Below are 26,183 nucleotides of genomic sequence, written 5' to 3' on the forward strand. Positions count from 1 at the left end.
CCGTGTGTACTATTCATGTTTATTTGGTCTTGTCAATGAAAGTCGTGGGCGGGTCCAAGCACGTTACATCTCAAATCGTTATGCTAACAAGGAAAATGAAAGTACAAGAAAGTGAAAGTCCGGACATGGTTCACTAATTAAGGGCTGGATCGTTATGGAATCATTTGAATTAAGGCTTTTGGTAAGCTCATGGCCAATAAATGTTGGTAGCGTGAGGAGAAATATTGAAAGCAGAAGTCAGGAAGTAAAGATACACACATTAACAGTTGACATTCACACGGAAGATTCTAGCAATCGTCCAGAGGGGGGCAAAAGGGGAGCAGTAGTCTGACAAAAAAAAAAGGTGGATCTAATGACGGAGTTGGACGTTACAACTAATGAGTGACCAAACAAAAATGCCTTCGTCTCTCTGACTCCTCCCCCTTTTCGCCGCTAACCATTTCCTTCCATTTAAATACAAACATTGACGTGTTGCTGTGCCCTCCCCCCCTCCCCCGACTCGTAAAGTATAAAAATGGTCAACCCCAGCCCGGACCAATCGGAACACACAATTCTCAAAAAAGGGCTAAGCCCCTCCCCCTTCCAAGGAGCAGAACAACCTAGTTACGTCTCATCTCTCATGAGAGCCATGAAGATGAAGTTGATCTGCTGCTTGGAAAACAAAACTCTACCCCCCACCCCCCTTCCCCCAACTCGCCTCCTCTACCAGAAGTCTCGGCGGTGGTAAGCGTCCGGGTCGCAGTACTTGGTCACCACCACTCTGTTGGCAAACTTCCTTCCTGTCAGGCCCTGCATGGCTTTCTGGGAGTCAAACACCGACATGAACTCCACGAAAATCTGCGGCGGGGGAAGCAGAAAACACGGTTACGGCGGTGCCGTGCCACAAGCAGGGAGAGCGTGGTTGGACGGCGCCCACCTTTCCGGTGCCGGGCACATCCAGGCCATCGACGGGCCGGGGGATCTCGATGCTCTTGACCTGGCCGTACTTGCTGCACTCGTCCCGGACATCCTCCACGATCTCCTCGTACTCCTCGTCGTCCACCAGCTCCTCGGGCGCCACCATGTTCATCAGACACAGCACCTCCGTGGGCAGGCCGCCCATCTGGGTCACGCTGCTGTTCAGGCCGGGCACCTGCAGCGTGACCGGGGTCTGGTTGATGGTGGTCTGCAAAGCCGGGAGGGACAGGGTGAACAATGTGACCATTGGTACACTGCCATGTAGGGCCGGGACATGAAACCCTATCAATATACCGCGACGGACACATAGTCCACATTAAGAAAAAATATGTTACATCTCTTTTTTCTTGGTTGGAAGAGAGCAGACATTGGGAGGCCAGGTTTACACGGGTAATATTATCTCTCATTTATGTCAATACGTTGATCCAGACTTTATCCAATGACTGTCTAGTTCGGCAGCAGTGGAACAATCCATTATTGACTAACTCTTTAAAAGCACCTTTCAGTGTTTTATCCATCATCATTCTATACTTACAAAAAAATATATGGTGGGGTATCATGTAAGTGTACGTGTCAGCCACCGATTGTGCAAGTTCTCCCACTTAAAATGATGACAGAGGTCTGTAATTTTCATCATAGGTACACTTCAACTGTGAGAGACAGAATGTGAAAAAAAATCCAGGAATTCAAATTGTAGGAATTTTAAAGAATTTATTTGTAAATTATGATAGAAAATAAGTATTTGGTCAACCATTCAAAGCTCTCACTGATGGAAGGAAGTTTTGGCTCAAAATCTCACGATACATGGCCCCATTGATTCTTTCCTTAACACGGATCAATTGTCCTGTCCCCTTAGCAGAAAAACAGCCCCAAAGCATGTTTCCACCCCCATGCTTCACAGTAGGTATGGTGTTCTTGGGATGCAACTCAGTATTCTTTTTCCTCCAAACACGACGAGTTGAGTTTATACCAACCTCCTTCCTGATGGAAGGAGGTTTTGACTCAAAAAGTTCTGTTTTGGTTTCATCTGACCACATGACATTCTCCCAATCCTCTGCTGTATCATCCATGTATCCATTTTGGTATAAACTCAACTCGTTGTGTTTGGAGGAAGAAGAATACTGAGTTGTATGTATATATATATATATATATATATATATATATATATATATATATATATATATATATATATATATATATATACACACTGTATAAATATATTTTTTATTTTTTTTCTCCGCTAATTATCTCTTATATGTGTCTTCTTGTTGTCTTCTTCCCCTGTTTGTGGTGTTTTGTGAGCATTTGCATTGCCAACATTTCAATGTATACTGCTGAATATGTGTTGTAAAAATTGAAAATCCTAAATAAATTTCAAAATAAAAAATATATACATACACGTTAGGGTTGGGCGATATAGATATACTCGATATATCGTGGGTTTGTCTCTGTGCGATGTAGAAAATGACTACATCGTGATATTGGAGTATACGTTCTCACGCAGTTGCTTTTAGCTGCAAGCATTACACTGCAGGGTTTTCTCACTCTGTTGTCTCTCCTTCTCACAGAGAAATAAAACAAGCGCACCTCCTTACATACGTATACGTCCTCGCGGAGCAGAGAGGTAGCAGCATGGGTAACGTTAGCTGTGATGCGAGTGGTAAGACGATAGAAAGAAAGTAAAGGAAGGAAGAATTAATTCCCAAGAAAAACAGTAGGGGGTCCATCGTCTCGCGGTGGTTTGGCTTCAAGCGGGAAGATGTCAAACAGACAACTGTAATTTGTCAAGTATGCGGCAAAAGCGTTGCTACAAAAAATAGCATTACTGCTAATGTGTAGTATCATTTGAAAAGTCAACAACTGCGTTCAGTGACACACCAACAAAATGGCGAGGCAACCATTTCCACATCAACACCGTATGAAAAAAATAGTCAACAACAGAAGGAAATACCGTCTGCAGGAACCTACCACATAACGAAGGACATACACTATTTGATTTTCATATTATGCAGCTCATTTTTATTCAACACTTATTGAAATATCTTGTGTGGCATCATGCACAAAAGTGCACTTTATTTGTTTTAAACTATTGTAGTGGTGTTCTGTACAAAAAGTGCACTTTAGTGTAGTTTTGATATGTCATCTTAGTGACATCAAGCACTAAAGTGCACTCTTAGCTTGTTTTAAAATGTCTCTGAAAATGTTGCACTTTCTGTTTTGGAAATGACATTAATGTTTGTGCCACTCCTTAAAAACTGTTTAATAAATACGCTTTTGCTAAATTGACTAAGTTGTGATTTCCCCCTCTGTGTGAAAGTTTAAAAGAAGAATATATTAATGCAGTATGAAGAAGAATGTTTTAATGTAGACGCATAGAATCATCATACTGCTGTGATTATATGCATCAAGTGTTCATTCAAGGCTAAGGCAAAATATCCAGATATACAGTATATGGTGTATCGTGACATGGCCTAAAAATATCGAGATATTAATAAAAGGCCATATCGCCCAGCCCTGTAGCAAAGAACTATATGATTTTATTGTAATCTTCCTGTTATTTAATGCCAAATGTGCTGGATATTTACCAGAGTGGCGTTCTTGGATCCCACGCTAGCTCGCTGCACCAGCAGCTTCTTGTCGCCAAGCTGCATGCCGTTGAGCCCAGCAATGGCCTGCAAAGATTCAAGTGTCATGGTCACAACCACACGTGCAAGACAAGGCCACCTTCACCTAAGCGTCTGTCGTGGTGGTTACCTGGTCATTGAGGTTGACGTCCACATATTCACAGAAGGCGTATCCTTTAGATAGGCCGGTGGCGCTGTCCTTCACCAGGTTGAAGGCCTTCAGGGGGCCGAATGACGTCAACAGCTCCTTCACCTGCAACGGCAAAGCCAGTTGAAGCATCCACGAAGTCGAGCTTCAAGTCTTGAGGCTGTTGAGCGCTCACCTGGTCGTCATTGAGATAGTTGGGCAAACCGCCTATAAAGAGCTTGTGGGCGGAATCAGGCACCACTGTGGATACCACGCCTGCAGAAAGAATACCTTTGAGGACAGCAAACAGTAACAGCTGCTGTGGATATTTACTCAAATGGTGTATGAATGATGCAAACGGTAGTAATAGTAGTAAAAACCATTAATTGTCTGTGTACCAGGCACATAGACACTGGGGTTCTCGCTCATGCCCGGCAGTGGCTGGTAATCATGCGGACGGCGGATTTTCAGGCTCTGGCCTTGAAAGATGATTCCATCAAAAGCCATCGCCTGTGTTGTCTCATCCACTGAGCGGAACTGTGCAGGAAAGTTCAGGTTACGGCATTTGTTGCCTAGGACATCCAAGCTCTCGCGACGCTCGTCTCACCTCAAGGAAGGCAAAGTTCTTGTCCTGGTTGATCTGCACTGCCAGCACGGGGTTTCCTGGGGCCTGAGTAAGGCCACCCAAACGCATCTGAGCGTTGAAAAAGTCCATCATGGACTCCTGGAAGCAAGCAGGAACAGGGGAAATGTTCGTTAGCTGATGCTGACGGCTTCCAACCGCAAACTCGCCGCTGAATGGCGCTCTTGGCCTCACCTCTGTGATGCCAAAGGGGATGTTGCCCACATACAGCCTGCGAGCCTGTCGGGTCATCTGGCTTCCCACGACAGGTACAGGGGTGGGGGTGACGGACAGGCCATCCGGAGTCATGGTGGGCAGGAGGGCTGTTGCCGGGATCTGGCCTGCAGCTGAGGACATGCAGACAAGGACACCATGAAGAACAGAATACAAGAACGTGCTCATAATGACAATAAGGACAGGCATTGAAGCCTCAAATCTATCTCACAATATGCATCGCTCGCATGCTATCATTAGCATGCTAACATTTTAAGCCCCTTTTGCTGCCGTACAGCACAGTTATATACATGACATATGCTAGTTGTTAAAAAGCTTACCCACTCAGTGGCCTAGAGCAGGGGTTCTCCACCTTTTTTCAGTGATGTACCCCCAGTGAACATTTTTTTAATTCAAGTACCCCCTAATCAGAGCAAAGCATTTTTGGTTGAAAAAAAGAGATAAAGAACTAAATACAGCACTATGTCATCAGTTTCTGATTTATTAAACTGTATAACCGTGCAAAATATTGCTCATTTGTAGTAGTCTTTCTTGAACTATTTGGAAAAAAAGACTAAAAACTTGTTGAAAAATAAAGAAGTGATTCAATTATAAATAAAGATTTCTACACATAGAAGTAATCATCAACTTAAAGTGCCCTCTTTGGGTATTGTAATAAAGCTCCATCTGGTTTCATGAACTTCATCTAAACATTTCTTCACAAAAAAATAAATCATTAACATCAATATTTATGGAGCATGTCCACAAAAAAACTAGCTGTCAACACTGAATATTGCATTGTTGCATTTTTTTCACAGTTTACAAACTTACATTTATATTTTGTTGAAGTATTTTTCAATAAATATATTTAGAAAGGATTTTTTAATTGTTGCTATTTTTAAGAATATTTAAAAAAAAATCTCACGTACCCCTTGGCATACCTTCAAGTACCCCCAGGGGTACGCCTACACCCATTTGAGAACCACTGGCCTAGAGGTTAGAGTGTACGCTCTGAGACGGGTAACCCCGGCCGAGTCATACTAAAGACTATAAAAATGGAAGCCATTGCCTCCCTGCTTGGCACTCAGCATCAAGGGTTGGAATTGGGGGTTAAATCTCCAAAAATGATTCCCGGGCGCGGCCACCGCTGCTGCTCACTGCTCCCCTCACCTCCCAGGGGGTGAAAAAGGGGATGGGTCAAATGCAGAGGACACATTTCACTACACCAAGTGTGTATGTGACTATCATTGCTACTTTAACTTAACATTAGCACATTTTTTGGGGCTAATTCCGCAGCCATAAATCTCAGTCATTTGCCTTGCTACTAGACGCATGCTAACGTTAACGCAATTTTAAAAAAATTTAATGTTATAGTTTCAGTTGTATTATTTTCTTAAAATTATTGAAAATCTACGTGTTATTTTGCTGTTAATATCTGGTAACTGAAAGTTGTGACATGTTTCTATCTGCACTTCTGTTAAAAAGCAATAAATACATTCTTCTATTTACTATAAATTGGTGTATGCATCCAATAAGGCATTTACAGGGACAGTATCGGTCATACCAATGTTTGTTATTATAAAATTATGAAATTTTCCTTCACATTCAAAACTAATACACAGTATATATTAATATTTATATGTCCTTATTCTCTTATTACATACAAAATGTATAATAAAGCCTATAGTGCAAAATAAAACAAGCACAAAATTGGCTTTTTTTTATTAATCTGTAGGATTGTCAATTTACTATACATGTAATCATTACTGTTGATATCTGTAATCCATCAACCAAACCAAGACCTGGAGCTTAACAGTTTGCCATGCTTGTTTGTCTCTTCCTCCGATGTGTAGTGTAACATGTTTAGCTATTCCTGGGTGTTTAATCCTCCAGTGATAACATTACATGCAAAAAACAGTTTATGTTCTGCCATGGGTGCGGGGATTAGTACAATTTGGAGAAAACCTGGTCGCCAGCTCGCAAGTGAGCACGCTACATCGGGTTGAGGACAAAAAATGGGTACTGTTCACGTGACCCGATATAGGACCAATTCCTAGTACCTGGGGGTACTTAACTGTGCCAATTTTCAGTACTTTTGTGTGGGTTAATACATATGTTAATCTTTAATGTAACATTTAAAAATAAGCTCATCTTTTTATCATTTTGAGTCTCATTTGCAATGCAGTTTAACTTCCCAAAAATTAGATGGCAGTCTAGCCATGGTGTCGTTTTAGAAGTAGATTTGTCCGGGAAGCTGAATGTGTTATGTTGCGTCCTCAAGCAGTATTTATACAGTAAGTATTGTGCTTCTCACACACCAGCTGTTTGATTGAAACATTCATTAGTTGTAATTTTCATTACCAAATGTGGAGGTATTAATATACCGACAGCCATCAGACTGCATAATGCATGTTCCTTTTTGACTGTACTTAAATGTAAAATAGACTGCATTTATATTATTCACATGTGCATAATGCTGTATAATAGACTGTATTTATGTTATTCACCTGTGAATAATGCTGTATAATACTGTATTTATATTATTCACATGTGAATAATGCTGTATAATAGACTGTATTTATGTTATTCACATGTGAATAATGCTGTATAATAGACTGTATTCATATTATTCACATGTGAATAATTCTGTATAATACTGTATTTATATTATTCACATGTGAATAATGCTGTATAATAGACTGTATTTATGTTATTCACATGTGAATAATGCTAAAATAATTGACTGTATTTATGTTATTCACATGTGAATAATGCTGTATAATAGACTGTATTCATATTATTCACATGTGAATAATGCTGTATAATAGACTGTATTTAAGTTATTCACACGTGAATAATGCTGTAAAATAGACTGATTTATATTATTCACATTTAAAAATACCGAAAGGTTTGTCTATTATGAGCGAACTGTGTTGCTGAATTTCCCCCAGGCATCAATCAAGTACTTTCTATTCTATTCTATTGTAAAATGGTCACATAACATCGCTAATACAAATACCAGGATGTCAATAGAAAATCCAATGTAAATTAGCATCAAGCTAGGGTATTTTGGAAGACTAAATTAGTCTTACTTAACGTTTGGGCGTTTTGCAAATGTGTAACCTATCTATATCGAGGACGCTACATTGCGTTGTCAAATTAGCAGGACACAGCTGGAATGTGTCATCAACACGATCATATTAAAGTATCTATCGTGGACTAAATGTATATCACATTGCTACGCCCACCTTGCATGGCTTTGTACTGCATGGGGCTGATGCTTTCAAAGCCAGGTGGTGGAACATCCCAGTACTTCTTAATCTTCTTCTTTTTCTCACGATGTGGAGAACGGCTGTTGGACAGACACAGGAATATGCAATTATGCAACAAGACCATGGTAAAAAAAAAAAAAACACATGCTCCAACTAGATGTAAGGTTGGGCCAAAGGGAAGAAGGTATATTGCAGTTCATGTAGTTGTATTACCTCGCAGGAGTTTCTGGTGGAAAGCTCGGTGGTGGGCTGAAATGACATTGGGAGGTTTTCATATTTCTCTCAAACCAATCAACATTTTCACTTGGATTCCCGACGAGTCAACAATAACAAGAGCGGGACTATATAATAATGTTGCATGTGAGAAGACAATGGCCCAATATTATTGTTTTTACTGTCTCATCATGGGATATCCTGCTGACCACTCAGTGAATGCTTTAAGAAAAAGTTTGATTAAAGAAAAGAAAGATGAAGAAAACTCAGCAGTTATTTCTGTTGTTTTGAAGATATACCAACATGTTTGTAGGGCAGGAACACAATACTAGCTTATTTATTACCAATCCTCTGGAATAGATGTATGTTGTCTTTAAGTTGAAGTGGAGAGGTAATTTTGGGGGTAACATTTAAAAGTCACAATAATTTATTACGTTGATTGATGGGGACACTGGATACTTTCTAATAGGTTCTGCCTTGGACATGTATGTAATTTATGTCGCTGTGTATTTTAATACAAACATACATATACAAAATAAAATACATTACTATACAAATTGCGTTTTTAAATAGGATTTTTGGGAGTAACTTTTCAGGTCAATTGTTCTGATATGTAGTACTTCAAGTTTACACACGTCAGGTAGGATGGGTGTTCCGAATTCACATTTTTATTACGTCCTCATTTTTTATACTTTTTATATTTATTAATAGGAAAATTAAAACTGTCCCTGTCACTTGTCAAAACATGGAAATATGGCGCCGCCTTATAAAATGTTTACAATTAAAATAAAATTTAACTAAAGCCAGTATTTCTGAATAATTCCCACAGACTTTGTGTACATTTTAATTATTCCGATTTTGAGCATATCTTAAAACAGATGCTATTGATGTGTCCTTGATTGTTTTTTTAAATACAAAAAACTGTAATAATGAGCCATTTTTGAACAACTCTAAAAAGAATCGCTTCATAAAATCCAACTCTCTTAAAAGAGCCATAAAAATCCCATCTTTACTCAGAGACATGTGTGAATAATATGCAACTATAACTTTTGATACTTTTTTATATTGACAAATGTTCTGTTGAACACTCCGATATTGTTCAATATTAAGCATGTCTAGCTTGTGTGCTATTGTGTGCTTAGCCGTCACATAGCTGCGAGCTCCTAGTAGCCTATAGCCTGGCATGTCTGCCTTTTGGAACTGACTAGTAAAATAGAAGAAATTGTGTGCTTATCAGATCATTTGGATGTTAACTGGCTGTCCAGCTTTGCACAATTAAACACTCTACAGGACTGCTTGTATTGCACATGATATTACACAAAAGTAAACACCGCAGGACTGCTCGTATCGCACATGATATTACACGCAATTAAACACTCTGCAGGACTGCTCATATCGCACATGATATCACTCAAGAAAACACGCTGCAGGACTGCTTGTATGGCACATTGTACAAAAGCCAAAAGCAGTGAAGTTGCTACGTTGTGTAAATGGTAAATAAAAAAGAGAATAGAATGATTTGCAAATCCTTTTTAACTTATATTCAATTGAATAGACTGCAAGGACAAGATATTACATGTTCACACTGAGAAACTTAACTTATTTTGCAAATAATCATTAACTTAGAATTTAACGGCAGCAACACATTGCAAAAAAGTTGTCACGGGCATTTTTACCAGTGTGTTACATGGCCTTTCCTTTTAACAACACTCAGTAAAGGTTTGGGAGGGAAACACTGTACACAAATATCATCTCAAAAAGACAGACGGTTTTACATTCCTATCAAGATTTGTATATACCCTAAGTGGTGACGAGTCAAAGCTAACAGAGGACCTACAATGCTATTTTTCTTTTCTTTTCTTAGTTTATTTCGAACATGACATACCTACAACATTATACATCAGGCAATTTCATTATTTCACAATACACAATACATCATGTCCGAAAAGGAGTAGGAAGAAGCAAAGCTTATTTAATCCTACCCCTTTCCCACGTCATTTTGAATATAATGTTGACCAATGAGGCCAAAGTCTTTAAACAAACTGATAACATGATAAATATTTTTCAGGTGCTATTTTATCAACATTGAAAAGGAGAGGTGCTGTATTTGGTAAACAAATACAGTAGAACCATTCACACGGAGCTTCCGTCATTTGCATATCGTGTCTGTACTAGGTGTAAAGGAGATGTCATGAAAAAATCAATTCACAACCAAATCACGATTTGTATTTAATAAAAATCTGGTTTAATTCTTAAACTTCTAGACTATATTTTTTTAAAACTGTTTTAGGTTATCTCCACACTTAGAACTGAGACAATTCTGCTCTGAAAAGGTTAGATTAAAACTAACATATATGGCTGAAGACAGTATCACAATGTGCGTTTTATTTTAATCTTTATTTTAATGAACTATGGACATAAAAATATATATTTATATATTTAAAATGTTGACGTTTTTATTTTTTTTTAAAAACCTTACTGATTATAATCCCTTCAGCTATCAAGGCAGAAAGAAAAGGAAATGTTGACAAGCATGGAAAGCAATATAAACAAAATATTAAAATCACATTGAACACTTAACAATAGGCTCTTAAAATGAAAGTGCAAAAAAAAGGAATATGTAAGAAATGCTTAAAGTGTAAGAATATAGTCCAAAGTTTGAAAATCTAAACCGAGAAACATGAGAATTATTGTCTGCCAGGAAGTTACAGCTGTGCTCTAAAGCAGTGGTTCTCAAATGGGGGTACGCGTACTCCTCGAGTTACTTGAAGATACGTCAAGGGGTACGTGAGATTTTTTTTTTTTAATATTCTATAAATAGCCACAATTCAAAAATCCTTTATAAATATAATTATTGAATAATACTTCAACAAAATATGAATGTAAGTTCATAAACTGTGAAAAACAAATACAACAATGCAATAATCAGTGTTGACAGCTAGATTTTTTGTGGACATGTTCCATAAATATTGATGTTAAAGATTTCTTTTTTTGTGAAGACATTTTTAGAATTAAGTTCATGACTCCAGATGAATCTCTATTACAATCCCCAAAGAGGGCACTTTAAGTTGATGATTACCTCTGTGTAGAAATCTTTATTTATAATTGAATCACTTGTTTATTTTTCAACAAGTTTTTAGTTATTTTTAAATCCATCCATTTTCTACCGCTTATTCCCTTTTGGGGTCGCGGGGGGCGCTGGCGCCTATCTCAGCTGCAATCGGGCGGAAGGCGGGGTACACCCTGGACAAGTCGCCACCTCATATTTTTTCCAAATAGTTCAAGAAAGACCACTACAAATGAGCAATATTTTGCACTGTTATAAAATTTAATAAACCAGAAACTGATGACATAGTGCTGTATTTACTTCTTTATCTCTTTTTTCAACCAATAATTATTTGCTCTGATTAGGGGGTACTTGAATTTAAAAAATGTTCACAGGAGAACATCACTGAAAAAAGGTTGAGAACCACTGCTCTAAAGGGTGAGCATTCTTGGTGGGGACGAGCGCCTTGCACCAATTCCTCACTCCATGCAACTCCACCGCCTGACAACAAGATGGCACGATCAAACATTATCGTTGATAATGCAACCGACCTTGCCTCGCAACTTCCGACGGAGAAAAAAAATTAGCAAACATTTTATCAAACGCATATTTGATCTGGATTACATGTGTGTTATGATATATTTATATTCCTTTTTAAGTCCTGACATGGTCTTTCCCTCCTCACCTCTATGCCCCCACCCAGGCCCTCAGGTCAGCTGCTCCTGGAAGTACCCAAATCAAAGCACAAGCTCAGACGGGACAGAGCCTTCTCTTTTGGGGTCCCAAACTCTGGAACCATCTCCTTCTCCATGTGAGACTGGCCCCTTCTTTGGCTACTTTTGAGACCCTTCGTAAAACCCATTTTTACTCACTGGCTTTTAACCCATCATGAGACTTTGAACTGTTTTTAACTGCCTTTTTATCTTAACATAATCATCTACTCTTTTTATGTGCATATATATATATTATACCTCTGTCTCAAATTATTTATTTTTGTCTGTCCTTTGCCTGCATTTCTCTGTGTTCACTTGTTAGTGGAGTACAGCCCTTTGTTTTCCAACTGTGCTTGTTTTTAAAGGGTATATAAATAAAGTTGGTGGTATCATTGTATTGCCCGGCCCAAATAATGTACCGTGAGAATCAGTTTGCCTTCTGAATTCGAACCATCACACAAAGAATTGGAATCGCATGAAATAAGTTATTGTACATCAAGACTCACTGTTGGTGTTAACGCAGTTTGTGTCTTTTCACGCACTTAAATCAGAAAGAATGCGCATTTCCGCAAGTTTGCGCATCACCGGGACACGTTTTTTTTTTTTTTACAGACTCTGCCTTCTCCGGGTCAAAACTCTGGCTTGCTTGTTTTTTTTTTTTAAATCGATTGCTTTCCGCTAGGGCGGGCCGATATATGGAATATACTGGATATATCGCGGGTTTGTCTCTGTGGGATATAGAAAATGACTATATCGTGATATCGGAGTATACGTTCTCACACAGCTGCTTTTAGCTGCGGGCATTACACTACATGCGTTTCTCACTATTTGTCTCTCCTTCTCACAGAGACATAAAACAAGCGCACCTTCTTACATACGTCACATACTGTCGCACGTGCAACGTCACACGCCACCTCGCCGAGCAGACAGGTAGTGACATGGGTAACATTAGCTGTGGTACCAGCGGAGCGGTGCAAGGGGTAATACAAGAGAGAGAAGCTGCCAATCTGGTAACTAATGAAGGAAGAATTCATTCCCAAGAAAAACAGCACAGGGTCCATCGTCTGGCGTCTACAGAAAGTAGCAGCACTGCTAATTTGTAGCATCATTTCAAAAGTCACCCGATAGAGAATGAGTGCTTGAAACTCCGCATGTCAACATCTCGGCCGGTGACACACTAACAAAATGCCGAAGCAACCATTTCCACATAAACACCGTATGAAAAGCACAGTCAACAACAGAAGGAGATAACGTCTGCAGTAACCTTCCACATAGCGAAGAACATACACTATTTGATCTCCTATTATGCAGCTCATTTTTGTTTGACACTTATAGAAATATCTTGTGTGACATCATGCACAAAAGTGCACTTTATTAGTTTTAAACTATTGTAATGGCGTTCTGTACAAAAAGAGCACTTTAATTTAGTGTTGTTTTGATATGTCATCTTAGTGACATCATGCACAAAAGTGCACTAATTGCTTGTTTTAAAATGTCTGACAATCTTGCACTTTCTGTTTTGGAAATGACATGTTTGTGCTATTGCTTAATAACTGTTTAATAAATACACTTTTGGGAAATTGACTATTTGGGAAATTGACTAAGTTGTGATTTCCCTCTCTGCGTGAAAGTTTAAAAGTAGCATATATTAATGCAGTATGAAGAAGAATGTTTTAATGTAGATGCATAGAATCATCATACTGCTGTGATTATATGCATCAAGGGTCCATTCAAGGCTAAGGAAATATATCCAGATATAATTGGTGTATTGTGACATGGCCTAAAAATATTGAGATATTAATAAAAGGTGATATCGCCCAGCCCTACTTTCCGCCGGTGTTTTGTATTGTTTACATTTGTTTCCATCAAATTTCCGTCCCCGTTTGTTGCGTTTTTATTTATTAGTCGTCTTCAAAGTAATGAACTTTACGGTACAATTATTTAAATTTTGGTTCGCCAAAAGTTTTATCAATGACAAATACTTCCTCAGTTTGCACTGAGACAACTTTACCACGAAGGGCTGTCAAAAGTAACACTTCATGGTAAACACTAAGGTGAGTGTTAAGTCAACCTTCTTAACTTCATCCTGTGCCATGTCTCCAGTAAATGACACGTTTTAGTCCTTGTGAGTCCATGGAAACTTCACTTTTATCTCCTGCTGGATCGACATCGTTCGAGGATGGGGACAGGCTAGCTTTTAGCTTCAAGCTAACCAGACTCATCCAGCCCAAAAACATACTTTGCAGGTCAACAAATGTGCCGTTTGAAGTGTTAAAGTGTGAGGAGTGTTCAAAAGGAGTCTCTTGGAGAAGTGGCTGACAAGTTAGCAAGTGTCGCTCGCATCGCTGACATCATCACAGTCATAGATTACTGAAGCAGAGATGCTGACTGTGCGTTATGATAAACTCTCTGCTTTTTATCCATAGACTTATCGGATTTAAATGTTTTTAATATCTGTAGGCGTGTAAAAAGTGTGGCCTGGAGGTCATTTGCGGCCCGCAGTTAATGTTTTAAAGACCCACGACGCATTGTAAAAATACTATTCAAATAAACAAAAAAATAAAAGTGGAATTAAAAAAAACTTAAATGTCACATGTAATCTAGAAAAAGTTGCAATGTTGACTAATAAAACAAAGCTATTTTTTTTTTAAACTGTCATTGCTCAAAACATAATATTGAATCAAAAATCACTGTTTTTATGAACTATTGACCTATCCAAGGCTCCGATTACTTCACATCAAACATTCCAATGTGAAAAATGTTTTTTGTGGGAGATTTGGCATATTCTGTGTGTTTGCCATAAAAAACTGTTTTCTTTGACAAACAAAAACAATAACATAAAAAAGCAACGGCTTAGAACTGAGGGATGGATGTGAAGTTGATGTAGACTCTGGATATTTAAAGGGTTAAATAATGTATGCCCTGGCACACCATTATCATCATTTCATGACCCAAACAAAAAACGGGTTACACTTTTATACTGAGATTAATACACCTACAACTTCCATCCATCCATTTTCTACCACTTGTCCCTTTTTTGGGGGTTGAGGGGGGTGCTGGAGCCTATCTCAGCTGCAATCGGGCGGAAGGCGGACTACACCCTGGACAAGTACACATACAACTTATTAAATACAAAAATAGAAAAAAATACCGGCAGCAGTAAACTTTAGATCCATGAAGAAAGAAGAAAGTGAATGAATATTTATAACTGAATGCATTTATGTATGCATAAAAATGTGTTTTATTTTGTGTTATTTTTTAAATGAATTAAGTAACATTTAGGACAATCCTTTTCCAAAACAGAATATAGAATGTGAGATATAACAGGATAATACATACATTTTAACTTACAAAAAAAGTGGGACCCCAAAAATGTAGTCTGACCCCATTTTTATGACTTGATGGGGTCCCATTTTGAAAATTCCTAGCGCCAACACTTTATACACGCTTATGATTTTGGATTAAAATCGGCGGGGGATTTGGGGATATCTCCGAATGCAAAAGGAAGTCATCACGCCGTAAAGTGGGACCCCTTGTGGCGTCTGCCTAGGTGGGACTCACCTCCGTCTGTGTCTGCGATCCTTGCTGTCTGCGCGGCGATCCCGGCTGCGCCTGTCCCGGTCTCTGCTCCTCCTCTTGCGGTCTCTGCTGCGGCTGCGGGAGCCGGAGCGACGGTGGTGCCGATTCTCTTTATCACGTTCGGCTGGACGAAAACAAAAACAATCATGATTTCAGCTGCAGAAAAAAATAATCAAAAACATTTGGCAAAACAATAAATGTACACAGCAGACGAAGAACTATTCAGTTCAGGTTAGTTTAGTTGAACTGTAACATGCGTACCATACAATGTAATGCATCACACAATTCCAGCTGTTTCATTACAGCACGTCTGAAAAGGAGTAAGAAGAAGCAGAGCTTATTTAATCCTACCCCTTTTCCTACCATAGCAATTTTATCCCATTTCCTTGTTCTCTGTAACAGAACAGTGAACAAATTAATAAATAATATACCATAGTAAACAAATATTAAATACATAAATAATCTTTGTCTCAATAAAAAAGGGTTGAAAATGTTCATAATTCTTGCTGTATTTACTTTGTGAACACTTGTAATTTGAACAGTCTCTTAAACTGTATCATATTGCTGCTTTCTTTCATTTCTTTGCTTAATCCGCTCCATCATTTAATTCCACATACTGATATACTAGGTGTTGTACATGCATCCATCCATCCATCCATTTTCTACCGCTTATTCCCTTTTGGGGTTGCGGGGGGCGCTGGCGCGTATCTCAGCTACAATCGGGCGGAAGGCGGGGTACACCCTGGACAAGTCGCTACCTCATCGCAGGGCCAACACAGATAGACAGACAACATTCAAACTCACATTCACACACTAGGGCCAATTTTAGTGTTGCCAATCAACCTATCCCCAGGTGCATGTATTTGGAAGTGGGAGGAAGCCGGAGTACCCGGAGGGAACCCACGCATTCACGGGGAGGACATGCAAACTCCACACAGAAAGATCCCCAGCCTGGATTTGCACCCAGGATTGCAGGACCTTCGTATTGTGAGGCAGACGCACTAACCCCTCTGCCACCGTGAAGCCCTACATGCATACAAATGTCTTCAATTAGATTTTCCTCTAAGGTTATATTTCTCCGCTTTTGTTGAGAAGATTTGTTGTATAGTCTTGAGTAGCAAGTTATAGTTTGCATTGTGTATAATTTTAGCTGTTTGCAAATGCACCAAATTGTTGAATTTCAAAAATTGTGATTTAATAAATAAAGGTTTGTATGTTCTCTATATCCAACATGCTGTATTATTATAATTGATCTTGTTTGTAACACCGTTAGTGAATGAAGCTCACATTTGTAGTTATTTCCCATATTTCTGCAGAGTAACTCAGATATGTAACACGAGCAAGCAGTAGAGAATATGAAGTGATTTTTGGTCTTGAACATGTTTTGCTTTATTCATTATTGACGTGTTTCTTGCTACTTTATGTTATATATTTTCTTACATGAGATTTACAATTCATTTAATCTTTTTTTTTTTAACTATTAATTATTACTATAGTGGATAAAATGTTTTGTGAACAAACACACCATTCCATTAAAATGAGGTCCATAAAGAATATTGTCTGACTGATAATAATCTTGCCCACAGCAATGCTGTTGGTGTCTGACATTCAACTGATGCAGAGTGTATTTGGTGACTAAATACAAACACACAGGGCTACAAAGTACAAACACAGTCACGGTCAAAAGTGTACATACACTTGTAAAGAACATAATGTCATGGCTGTCTTGAGTTTCCAATCATTTCTACCACTCGTATTTTTTTGTGATGTAGTGATTTGAGCACATACTTGTTGCTCACGAAAAAAATTCATGAAGTTTGCTTCTTTTATGAATTTATTATGGCTCTACTGGAAATGTGGGTCAAAAGTATAGATACAGCAATGTTAATATTATCTTACATGTCTTTTGGCAAGTTTCACTGTAATAAGTCACTTTTGGTAGACATCCACAAGCTTCTGCTTGAATTTTTGACCACTCCTCTTGACAAAATTGGTGAACTTCAGCCAAAATGTGTTGGATTTTCTGACATAGACTTGTTTCTTCAGCATTGTCCACATGTTTAAGTCAGGACTTTGGGAAGGTCATTCTAAAACCTTAAAGGCCTACTGAAATGAGATTTTCTTATTTAAACGGGGATAGCAGGTCCATTCTATGTGTCATACTTGATCATTTTGCGATATTGCCATATTTTTGCTGAAGGAATTTAGTAGAGAACATCCATGATAAAGTTTGCAACTTTCGGTGCTAAGACAAAAGCCCTGCCTCTACAGGTAGTAGCAGACGATGACGTCACATGTTGATGGTTCCTCACATATTCACATTGTTTATAATGGGAGCCTCCAAAAAAAAAGTCCTATTCGGACCGAGAAAACGACAATTTCCCAATTAATTTGAGCGAGGATGAAAGATTTGTGTTTGAGGATATTGATAGCGACGGACTAGAAAAAAAAACAAAAAAATAAGTAAAAAAAACAAAACAAAAACGCGATTGCATTGAGACGGATTCTAATGTTTTTAGACACATTTAGTAGGATAATTCTGGGAAATCCCTTATCTTTCTATTGTGTTGCTAGTGTTTTAGTGAGTTAAATATTACCTGATAGTCGGAGGTGTACGTCCACGGGTGTCTTGAGGCGCAGTGTCTCAGCGGAGTCGACGGCAGCTATGGACGGCACAAGCTCAGCTTTTCTTCAGTAAGAACTGACTTTTTAACCACAAATTTCTCACCGAAACCTGCTGGTTGACATTCCGTCGTGTTTCATGTTCGCTTGACCGCTCAGATACATAGTAAATTTTCACCTCCAGGAATTTAAAAAAAGGAATCTCCGTGTGTTTGTGTGGCTAAAGGCTAAAGCTTCCTAACTCCATCTTGCTACTTTGACTTCTCCAATATTAATTGAACAAATTGCCAAAGATTCAGCAACACAGTTCTTCAAAATACTGTGTAATTATGCCGTTAAAGCAGACAACATTTAGCTGTGTGTGTGCGTAGCGCTCATACTTCCTAAAAACCCGTGACGTCTTGCGTACATGTCATCATTACACAACGTTTTCAAGAAGAAAATCCCGGGAAATTTAAAATTGCAATTTCGTAAACTAAAAAGGCCGTATTGGCATGAGTTGCAATGTTAATATTTCATCATTGATGTATAAACTATCAGACAGCGTGGTGGGTAGTAGTGGGTTTCAGTAGGCCTTTAATTCTAGCCATCCCCTTACCACTTTTGATGTGTGTTTGTGGTCATTGTCCTGTTGGAACACCCAACTGTGCCCAAGACCCAAACTCCGGGCTGATGATTTTAGCTTGTCCTGAAGAAATTGGAGGTAATCCTCCTTTTTCATTTTCCCATTTACTCTCTGTAAAGCACCAGTTCCATTGGCAGCAAAAACAGGCCCGGAGCATGATACTACCACCACCATGCTTGACGATGGGAATTGGTGTTCCTGGGTATAAAGGCCTCACCCTTTCTCCTTCAAACATGTTGCTGGGTATTGTGGCCAAAACACCTCCGTTTTTGTTTCACATGACCACAGAACTTTCCTCCAGAAGGTCTTATCTTCGTCCATGTGATGTCAGATGAAACAAAAATTGAACTGTTTGGCCACAATACTCAGCAATATGTTTGGAGGAGAAAAAGAACACCATACCTTCTGTCAAGCATGGCGGTGGTAGTATTATACTCTGGGCCAGTTTTGCTGCCAGTGGAACTGCTGCTTTAAACGGGACAATGAAAAAGGAGGATTACCGTATTTTTTGGACTATAAGTCGCAGTTTTTTTTTCATAGTTTGGCCAGGGGTATGACATATACTCAGGAGCGACTTATGTGTGAAATTATTAACACATTACCGTAAAATATCAAATAATATTATTTAGCTCATTCACGTAAGAAACTAGAAGTGTAAGATTTCATGGGATTTATCGATTAGGAGTGACAGATTGTTTGGTAAAAGTATAGCATGCTGTATGTTATAGTTATTTAAATAACTCTTACGATAATATGTTACGTTAACATACCAGGCACCTTCGCAGTTGGTTATGTATGCGTCATATAACGTACACTTATTCAGCCTGTTCACTATTCTTTATTTATTTTAAATTGCTTTTCAAATGTCTATTCTTGGTGTTCGATTTTAGCAAATAAATTTCCCCCAAAAATGCGACTTATACACCAGTGCGACACATGGGTTTTTTTTTTTCCTTCTTTATTATGCATTATCGGCAGGTGCGACTTATACTCCGGTGCGACTTATAATCCGAAAAGTGCGGTACCTCAAAATTCTTCAGGACAAGCTAAAATCATCAGCCCAGAGGTTGGGTCTTGGGCGCAGTTGGGTGTTCCAACAGGACAATGACCCCAAACACGCGTCAAACGCGGTAAAGGAATGGTTTAATCAAGCTAGAATTTAAGTTTTGGACTGGACTTTCAAAATATCATGTCAGACCCGCTCGACATCCATTGCTTTCGGTGTCCCCTAAAGGGGAGTGCGGGGGGGTTTCTCATAGTCATTGTCACCAACATCCCACAGGGGTGAGTTTTTTCCTTGCCCTTATGTGGGCTCTGTACCGCGGATGTTGTGGTTTGTGCAGCCCTTTGACACACTTGTGATTTAGGGCTATATAAATAAACATTGATTGATTGATTGAGGTTTTAGAATAGCTTTCCCTAAAGTCCTGACTTAAAGGTGTGGAAAATAATGAAGAAACAAGTCCATGTCAGAAAACCAACACATTTAGCTGAACTGCACCAATTTTGTCAAGTGGAGTGGTCAAAAATTGAAGCAGAAGGTTGTGGATGGCTACCAAAAGCGCCTTATTGCAGTGAAACTTGCCAAGGAACAAATATTAAATAATAACATTGCTGTACGTATACTTTTAAACCACATTTTTAGTAGACACATAATAAATTCATAAAAGAACCAAACTTCATGAATGTTTTTTTGTGACCAACAAGTATGTGCTCCAATCACTACATCACAAAAAAATAAGAGTAATATAAATTTGTGGAAACTCAAGACAGCCATGACATGATGTTCTTTACAAGTGTATGTACACTTTTGAGCACGCCTGCATTATACGCCCCATCACACAATAGACCAGTGTTTTTCAACCTTTTTCTGAGCCGAGGCACATTTTTCCCCATTGATAAAATTAAACCCAGCAGCCGATATTGACATTTAAGTCGCAATTGTTTGATATGAATTCAAAACATAACCAAGCATGCATCACTTAAGCTCTTGTCTCAATTTAGGTGTACTGTCACATCACGCCGTGTCTTATTTGGAGTTTTATGCTGTTTTCCTGTATGTAGTGTTGGAGTTCTTGTCTCACTCTCCTATTTTGTTGTAGATTGTCATGTGGACGCCGTCTGCTCCACACACTGCAAGTCTTTGCTGTCGTCCAGCATTCTGTTTTTACTTACTTTGCAGCGAGTTCAATTTTAGTGCTGCATAGCCTTCCCTAAGATTCAATGCCTTTTCTTAGCGGCACTCGCCTTTTGTTTGTTGGTTTAAGCATCAGACACATTTTTAACCTGCAAACCATTGTCGTCGTTCCGACATCTATAAAGCAATTAGCTACCTGCTGCCACCTACTAGTATGGAATAGTATTACACAATTACTCTGCTCAGCTGTAGACTAGTGGTTCTCAAATGGGGGTACTTGAAGGTATGCCAAGGGGTACGTGAGATTTTTTTTTTAAATATTCTAAATATAGCAATTGAAAAATCCTTTATAAATATATTTATTGAATAATACTTCTACAAAATATGAATGTAAGTTCATAAACTGCGAAAAGAACTACAACAATGCAATATTTAGTGTTGACAGCTAGATTTTTTGTGGACATGTTCCATAAATATTGATGTTAAAGGAGGGCTGGGCGATATATCGATATACACGATACATAGCGGGTTTGTCTTTGTGCGATATAGTAAATGACTATATCGTAATATTCGAGTATACGTTCTCACGTAGTTGCTTTTAGCTGCGGGCATTACAAAACAGGCTCTTCTCGCTCTTTCCTGTCTCCCCTTCTCACAGACAAGCAGGCGCACAAATGTACACACGTCACATACTGTCATGTCATACGTCACATACGTATACGCCCTCGCCCAGCAGAGAGGTAGCAGACTGGGCTACGTTAGCTATACGTACGAGTGGTAATATGAGAGAATGAAGGTGCGGATCTGGTGACAAATGAAGGAAGACTTAATTCCCAATAAAAACCGCAGGGGGTCCATTGTCTGGCGGTGGTTCGGCTTCAAGTGGGAATATGTCGAACAGACAACCGTAATTTGTCAAGTGTGGGGCAAAAGCTTTGCTATAAAAAGTAGCATGACTGCTAATATGTAGCATCATTTGAAAAGTCACTCGCTTGAAAATGAAGAGAATTTCATAACGTCCGTAGTAACCTACCACATAGTAACGGACAAATACTGTTTGATTTCCTATTAAGCAGCTCATTTTTATTTGACACTTAAAATGTCTCTGACAATCTTGCACTTTCTGTTTTGGAAATGACATGAATGTTTGTGCCATTGCTTAATAACTTTAATAAATACACTTTTGGTGTGATTTCCCTCTCTGCATGAAAGTTTAAAAGTAGCATATATGAATGCAGTATGAAGAAGAATGTTTTAATGTAGACACATAGAATCATCATACCGCTGTGATTATATGCATCAAATGTTCATTCAAGGCCAAGGCAAAATATCCTAATATATATTGTATATCGCGATATGGCCTAAAAATATCGAGATATTAAAAAAAGGGCCATATCGCCCAGCACTATGTTAAAGATTTCTTTTTTTGTGAAGTAATGTTTACAATTAAGTTCATGAATCCAGATAGATCTCTAATACAATCCCCAAAGAGGGCGTTTTAAGTTGATTACTTCTGTGTAGAAATCTTTATTTATAATTGAATCACTTGTTTAATTTTCAACAAGTTTTTAGTTATTTGTATATCTTTTTTTCCAAAATAGTTAAAGAAAGACCACTGCGAATGAGCAATATTTTGTACTTTTATACAATTTACTGAATCAAAAACTGATGACAGTGCTGTATTTTACTTATTTATCCATTTTTTTCAACCTAAAATGCTTTGCTCTGATTAGGGGGTACTTGAATTTCAAAAATTGTTCATAGGGGGTACATCACTGAAAAAAGGTTGAGAACCACTGGTCTAGAGCAGTGGTTCTCTGCTCTAGACCAGTGGTTCTCAACCTTTTTTCAGTGATGTACCCCCTATGTAAATTTTAAAAAATTCCAGTACCCCCTAAAAACCGCTGGTCTAGAGCAGTGGTTCTCAACCTTTTTTCAGTGATGTACCCCCTATGAACATTTTTTCAAAAAGATTCAAATTAGCTAGTTTTTGTCTTCTTTTTTTCGGTTGAATTTTAAAGAGTCGAAATTGAAGATAAACTATGTTTAAAAATTTAATTTTCTTTTTTTTGCCTGTATTCTCCTCTTTTACACCGTTCAAGTGTTTTTTTCAACATTTATTCTCTACAAAACACCTTCCGTAAAAGGAAAAAAAAATGTATGACGGAATGACAGACAGAAATACCCATTTTTTAATATATATCCATCCATCTTCTTCCGCTTATTCGAGGTCGGGTCACGGGGGCAGTAGCCTAAGCAGAGGAGCCCAGACTTCCCTTTCCCCAGCCACTTTGTTTAGCTCTTCCCGGGGAATCCCAAGGCGTTCCCAGGCCAGCCGGGAGACATAGTCTTCCCAACGTGTCCTGGGTCTTCCTCGTGGCCTCCTACCGGTTGGACGTGCCCTAAACACCTCCTTAGGGAGGCGTTCGGGTGGCATCCTGACCAGATGCCCGAGCCACCTCATCTGGCTCCTCTCGATGTGGAGGAGCAGCGGCTTTACTTTGAGCTCCTCCCTGATGGCAGAGCTTCTCACCCTATCTCTAAGGGAGAGCCCCGCCACCCGGCAGAGGAAACTCATTTCGGCCGCTTGTACCCGTGATCTTATCCTTTCATATAGATGTATTTATTAAAGGTAAATTGAGCAAATTGGCTATTTGTGGCAATTTAGTTAAGTGTGTATCAAACTTGTAGTAGCCCTTCGCATTAATCAGTACCCAAAAAGTTGCTCTTGGTTTCAAAAAGCTTGGTGACCCCTGGTATAACACATACAGTGGGGCAAGAAAGTATTTAGTCAGCCACCGATTGTGCAAGTTCTCCCACTTAAAATGATGACAGGTCTGTAATTTTCATCATAGGTACACTTCAACTGTGAGAGACAGAATGTGGGGGAAAAAAAACAGGAATTCATATTATAGAAATTTTAAAGAATTTATTTGTCAATTATGGTGGAAAATAAGTATTTGGTCAACTATTCAAAGCTCTCACTGATGGAAGGAGGTTTTGGCTCAAAATCTCACGATACATGGCCCCATTCATTCTTTTCTTAACACGGATCAATCGTCCTGTCCCCTTAGCAGAAAAACAGCCCCAAAGCATGATGTTTTCACCCCCATGCTTCACAGTAGGTGTGGTGTTCATGGGATGCAACTCAGTATTATTCTTCCTCCAAACACGACGAGTTGAGTTTATACCAAAAAGTTATATTTTGATTTCATCTGACCACATGACATTCTCCCAATCCTCGCTGTATCATCCATGTATCCATTTTGGTATAAACTCAACTCGTAGTGTTTGGAGGAAGAAGAATACTGAGTTGCATCCCAAGAACACCAAACCTACTGTGAAGCATGGGGGTGGAAACATCATGCTTTGGGGTTGTTTTTCTGCTAGGGTGACTGGACGATTGATCCGTGTTAAGGAAAGAATGAATGGGGCCATGTATCGTGAGATTTTGAGCCAAAACCTCCTTCCATCAGTGAGGGCTTTGAATGGTTGACCAAATTCTTATTATTCCACGGTTAATTTACAAATAAATTCTTTAAAATTCCTACAATGTGAATTCCTGGATATTTTTTTTTCACATTCGGTCTCTCACAGTTAAAGTGTACCTATGATGAAAATTACAGACCTCTGTCATCATTTTAAGTGGGAGAACTTGCACAATCGGTGGCTGACGAAATACTTTTTTGCCCCGCTGTATTTTCCTTCTTGACTGCACTTAAATGTAGAAAGATACGTAACATATTTATATTATTCATATATTATTGGTGATATATTATTCATTATTGTGAGCGAACTGTAGTGCTGAATTTCCCCCAGGGATCAATATAGTACTTTCTATACACCTGGGAATAGGTTGATTGGCAACACTAAATTGGCCCTAGTGTGTGAATGTTGTCTGTGTTGGCCCTGCGATGAAGTGGCGACTTGTCCAGGGTGTACACCACCTTCCGCCTAATTGTAGCTGGGTTAGGCGCCAGCGCCCCCCGCGACCCCAAAGGGAATAAGCGGTAGGAAATGGATGGATGGATATTCGATTCTATAGAGAAATTACTAGTGTGCCGCGGCACAGTGGTTGAAAAACACTGCAATAAGACGACCCCGATTGTTTCACGCCACGCCAGGGTGATATTTAAATAGTATCCCGCCCACGTAAATAATTTAATTTGGATACAACATCGAAATGTTGCAACAATTAGACGTATTAGCTTGTGGCTAACTCGCCTGCGTTCCAGCAAATAGACCTAGCCCTGGTTGGGAAATGGCGTAATGGCGGCGGAAGAAAAAAACAAAACAATTCGACCGTATTCGCAAACACTTCCATTATTAGGTTGGAATAAATAAATAAAAATGCGTTTACCTTGTTTGTTTTCGGACAGCTGCCGTTCAAACTCGTCGAAGTCCGACATCTTTGTGGGCTTCGCGCGAATAGCTCGGACCTAGCAACAAAGTGAGCAAAAAAAAAAAAAAAAAAAGGAAGCGCTTTGCTAAAGGTGCACGCTTCTTATTCTAGCATCGACTTGAGTGCGAATAGTAATATATATTGAAAAGTCGCCCACGCGAAATGAGACGTGTAGGAGGTTATTATTTACAAATGCCGAGCAAAGTCATTGGCGAAGGAAACGTGGGTTAGCATTAGCATTGGAATTAGCAAGCGGAAAAAGGCCCCGGATGTTAACTGGCTACGACAACAGAATGAATGAGGCCTCTTTCCAACACTAAACCCTCCACTGGCTCCGCCGGCCCCCCAAAAAAAAATCACAGTCGCTTAACTTCAAAAAATACGAACGCTATCAAAATATTCGACGGTGGCGAAAGGCAGAAAGAAAAGAACAGTATGCCCGCTTTTTTTTTTTTTTTTTTTCCCCCTCGCTCCGACTCCCAGGGACTCTTCGGCGCCGGAAGTGGACGCGCCAACAACCGGAAGCGTGTGACAGAAATCGAGTCGACAATTCTTTAAAATAAATAAACAAAATAATTATAACTTTACTTGAAAACTCTTTCTACCTATAAAAACAAAAAAAGCTGTGAAAATTATGATGCTGTGCTCCAAATGTTGATTATTTACGGAACTTTTGTAAATACATGTGTAAAGGTGCTGTTTTTGTACTTGTTTCAATTAATACTATTTATTTACTTGTATGTTAATGTCATGAATATGGAACACTATGAATAAAGATTTCTTTTTTTAAAAACGTCTTTGTTTCAATTTAAATAGATAAAAAATTTGACTTCCTCAACAGTTAACACCTCGGCACCGGAAGTGGATGCCACAACAACCGGAAGTATGTGGGAAGTGGATGCCACAACAACCGAAAGTATGTGACAGAATTCGATCGAGTCGACAATTCTATATAAATAGATAAATAAATAAAATAACTCGAACTTTACTTTCAAACGTTTTATACCTATAGAACAGAAAAGCTGTAAAAA

At 38.9% G+C, this 26,183-nt stretch overlaps 1 protein-coding gene and 1 long non-coding RNA gene across 7 annotated transcripts in view; one reads left to right on the top strand and one right to left on the bottom strand.

The window, feature by feature from the left end:
- Positions 1-13,313, top strand: part of LOC133561781 (uncharacterized) — a 33,509-nt gene extending 20,196 nt beyond the window's left edge. Inside the window, exon 4 of the long non-coding RNA XR_009808770.1 lies at positions 11,778-13,313. This is a non-coding gene — a long non-coding RNA (uncharacterized LOC133561781). The remainder of the gene's footprint in view (positions 1-11,777) is intronic.
- u2af2a (U2 small nuclear RNA auxiliary factor 2a) lies at positions 1-25,669 on the bottom strand. 6 transcript variants are annotated; one of them, XM_061915313.1, is made up of 13 exons: positions 25,111-25,669; positions 17,964-18,029; positions 15,349-15,490; positions 8,029-8,064; positions 7,792-7,895; positions 4,526-4,677; positions 4,316-4,432; positions 4,107-4,245; positions 3,905-3,984; positions 3,712-3,834; positions 3,543-3,629; positions 917-1,165; positions 1-837 (listed from the first exon to the last, which is right to left on the bottom strand). In XM_061915313.1, the coding sequence occupies exons 1-13, from the start codon at positions 25,157-25,159 to the stop codon at positions 703-705; spliced, it is 1,479 nt and encodes a 492-aa protein (XP_061771297.1). In that variant the 5' UTR covers positions 25,160-25,669; the 3' UTR covers positions 1-702. The 6 variants fall into 6 exon arrangements, with proteins under 6 accessions (XP_061771297.1, XP_061771296.1, XP_061771293.1 ...); XM_061915312.1 differs by having other exon boundaries at positions 3,905-3,999; XM_061915309.1 differs by having other exon boundaries at positions 3,905-3,999; positions 4,089-4,245.
- Between the last annotated feature and the right edge of the window lie 514 nt (positions 25,670-26,183).

The sequence above is a fragment of the Nerophis ophidion genome, linkage group LG11 (genome assembly GCF_033978795.1).
Source record: "Nerophis ophidion isolate RoL-2023_Sa linkage group LG11, RoL_Noph_v1.0, whole genome shotgun sequence".
Taxonomy (NCBI): Eukaryota; Metazoa; Chordata; class Actinopteri; order Syngnathiformes; family Syngnathidae; genus Nerophis; species Nerophis ophidion.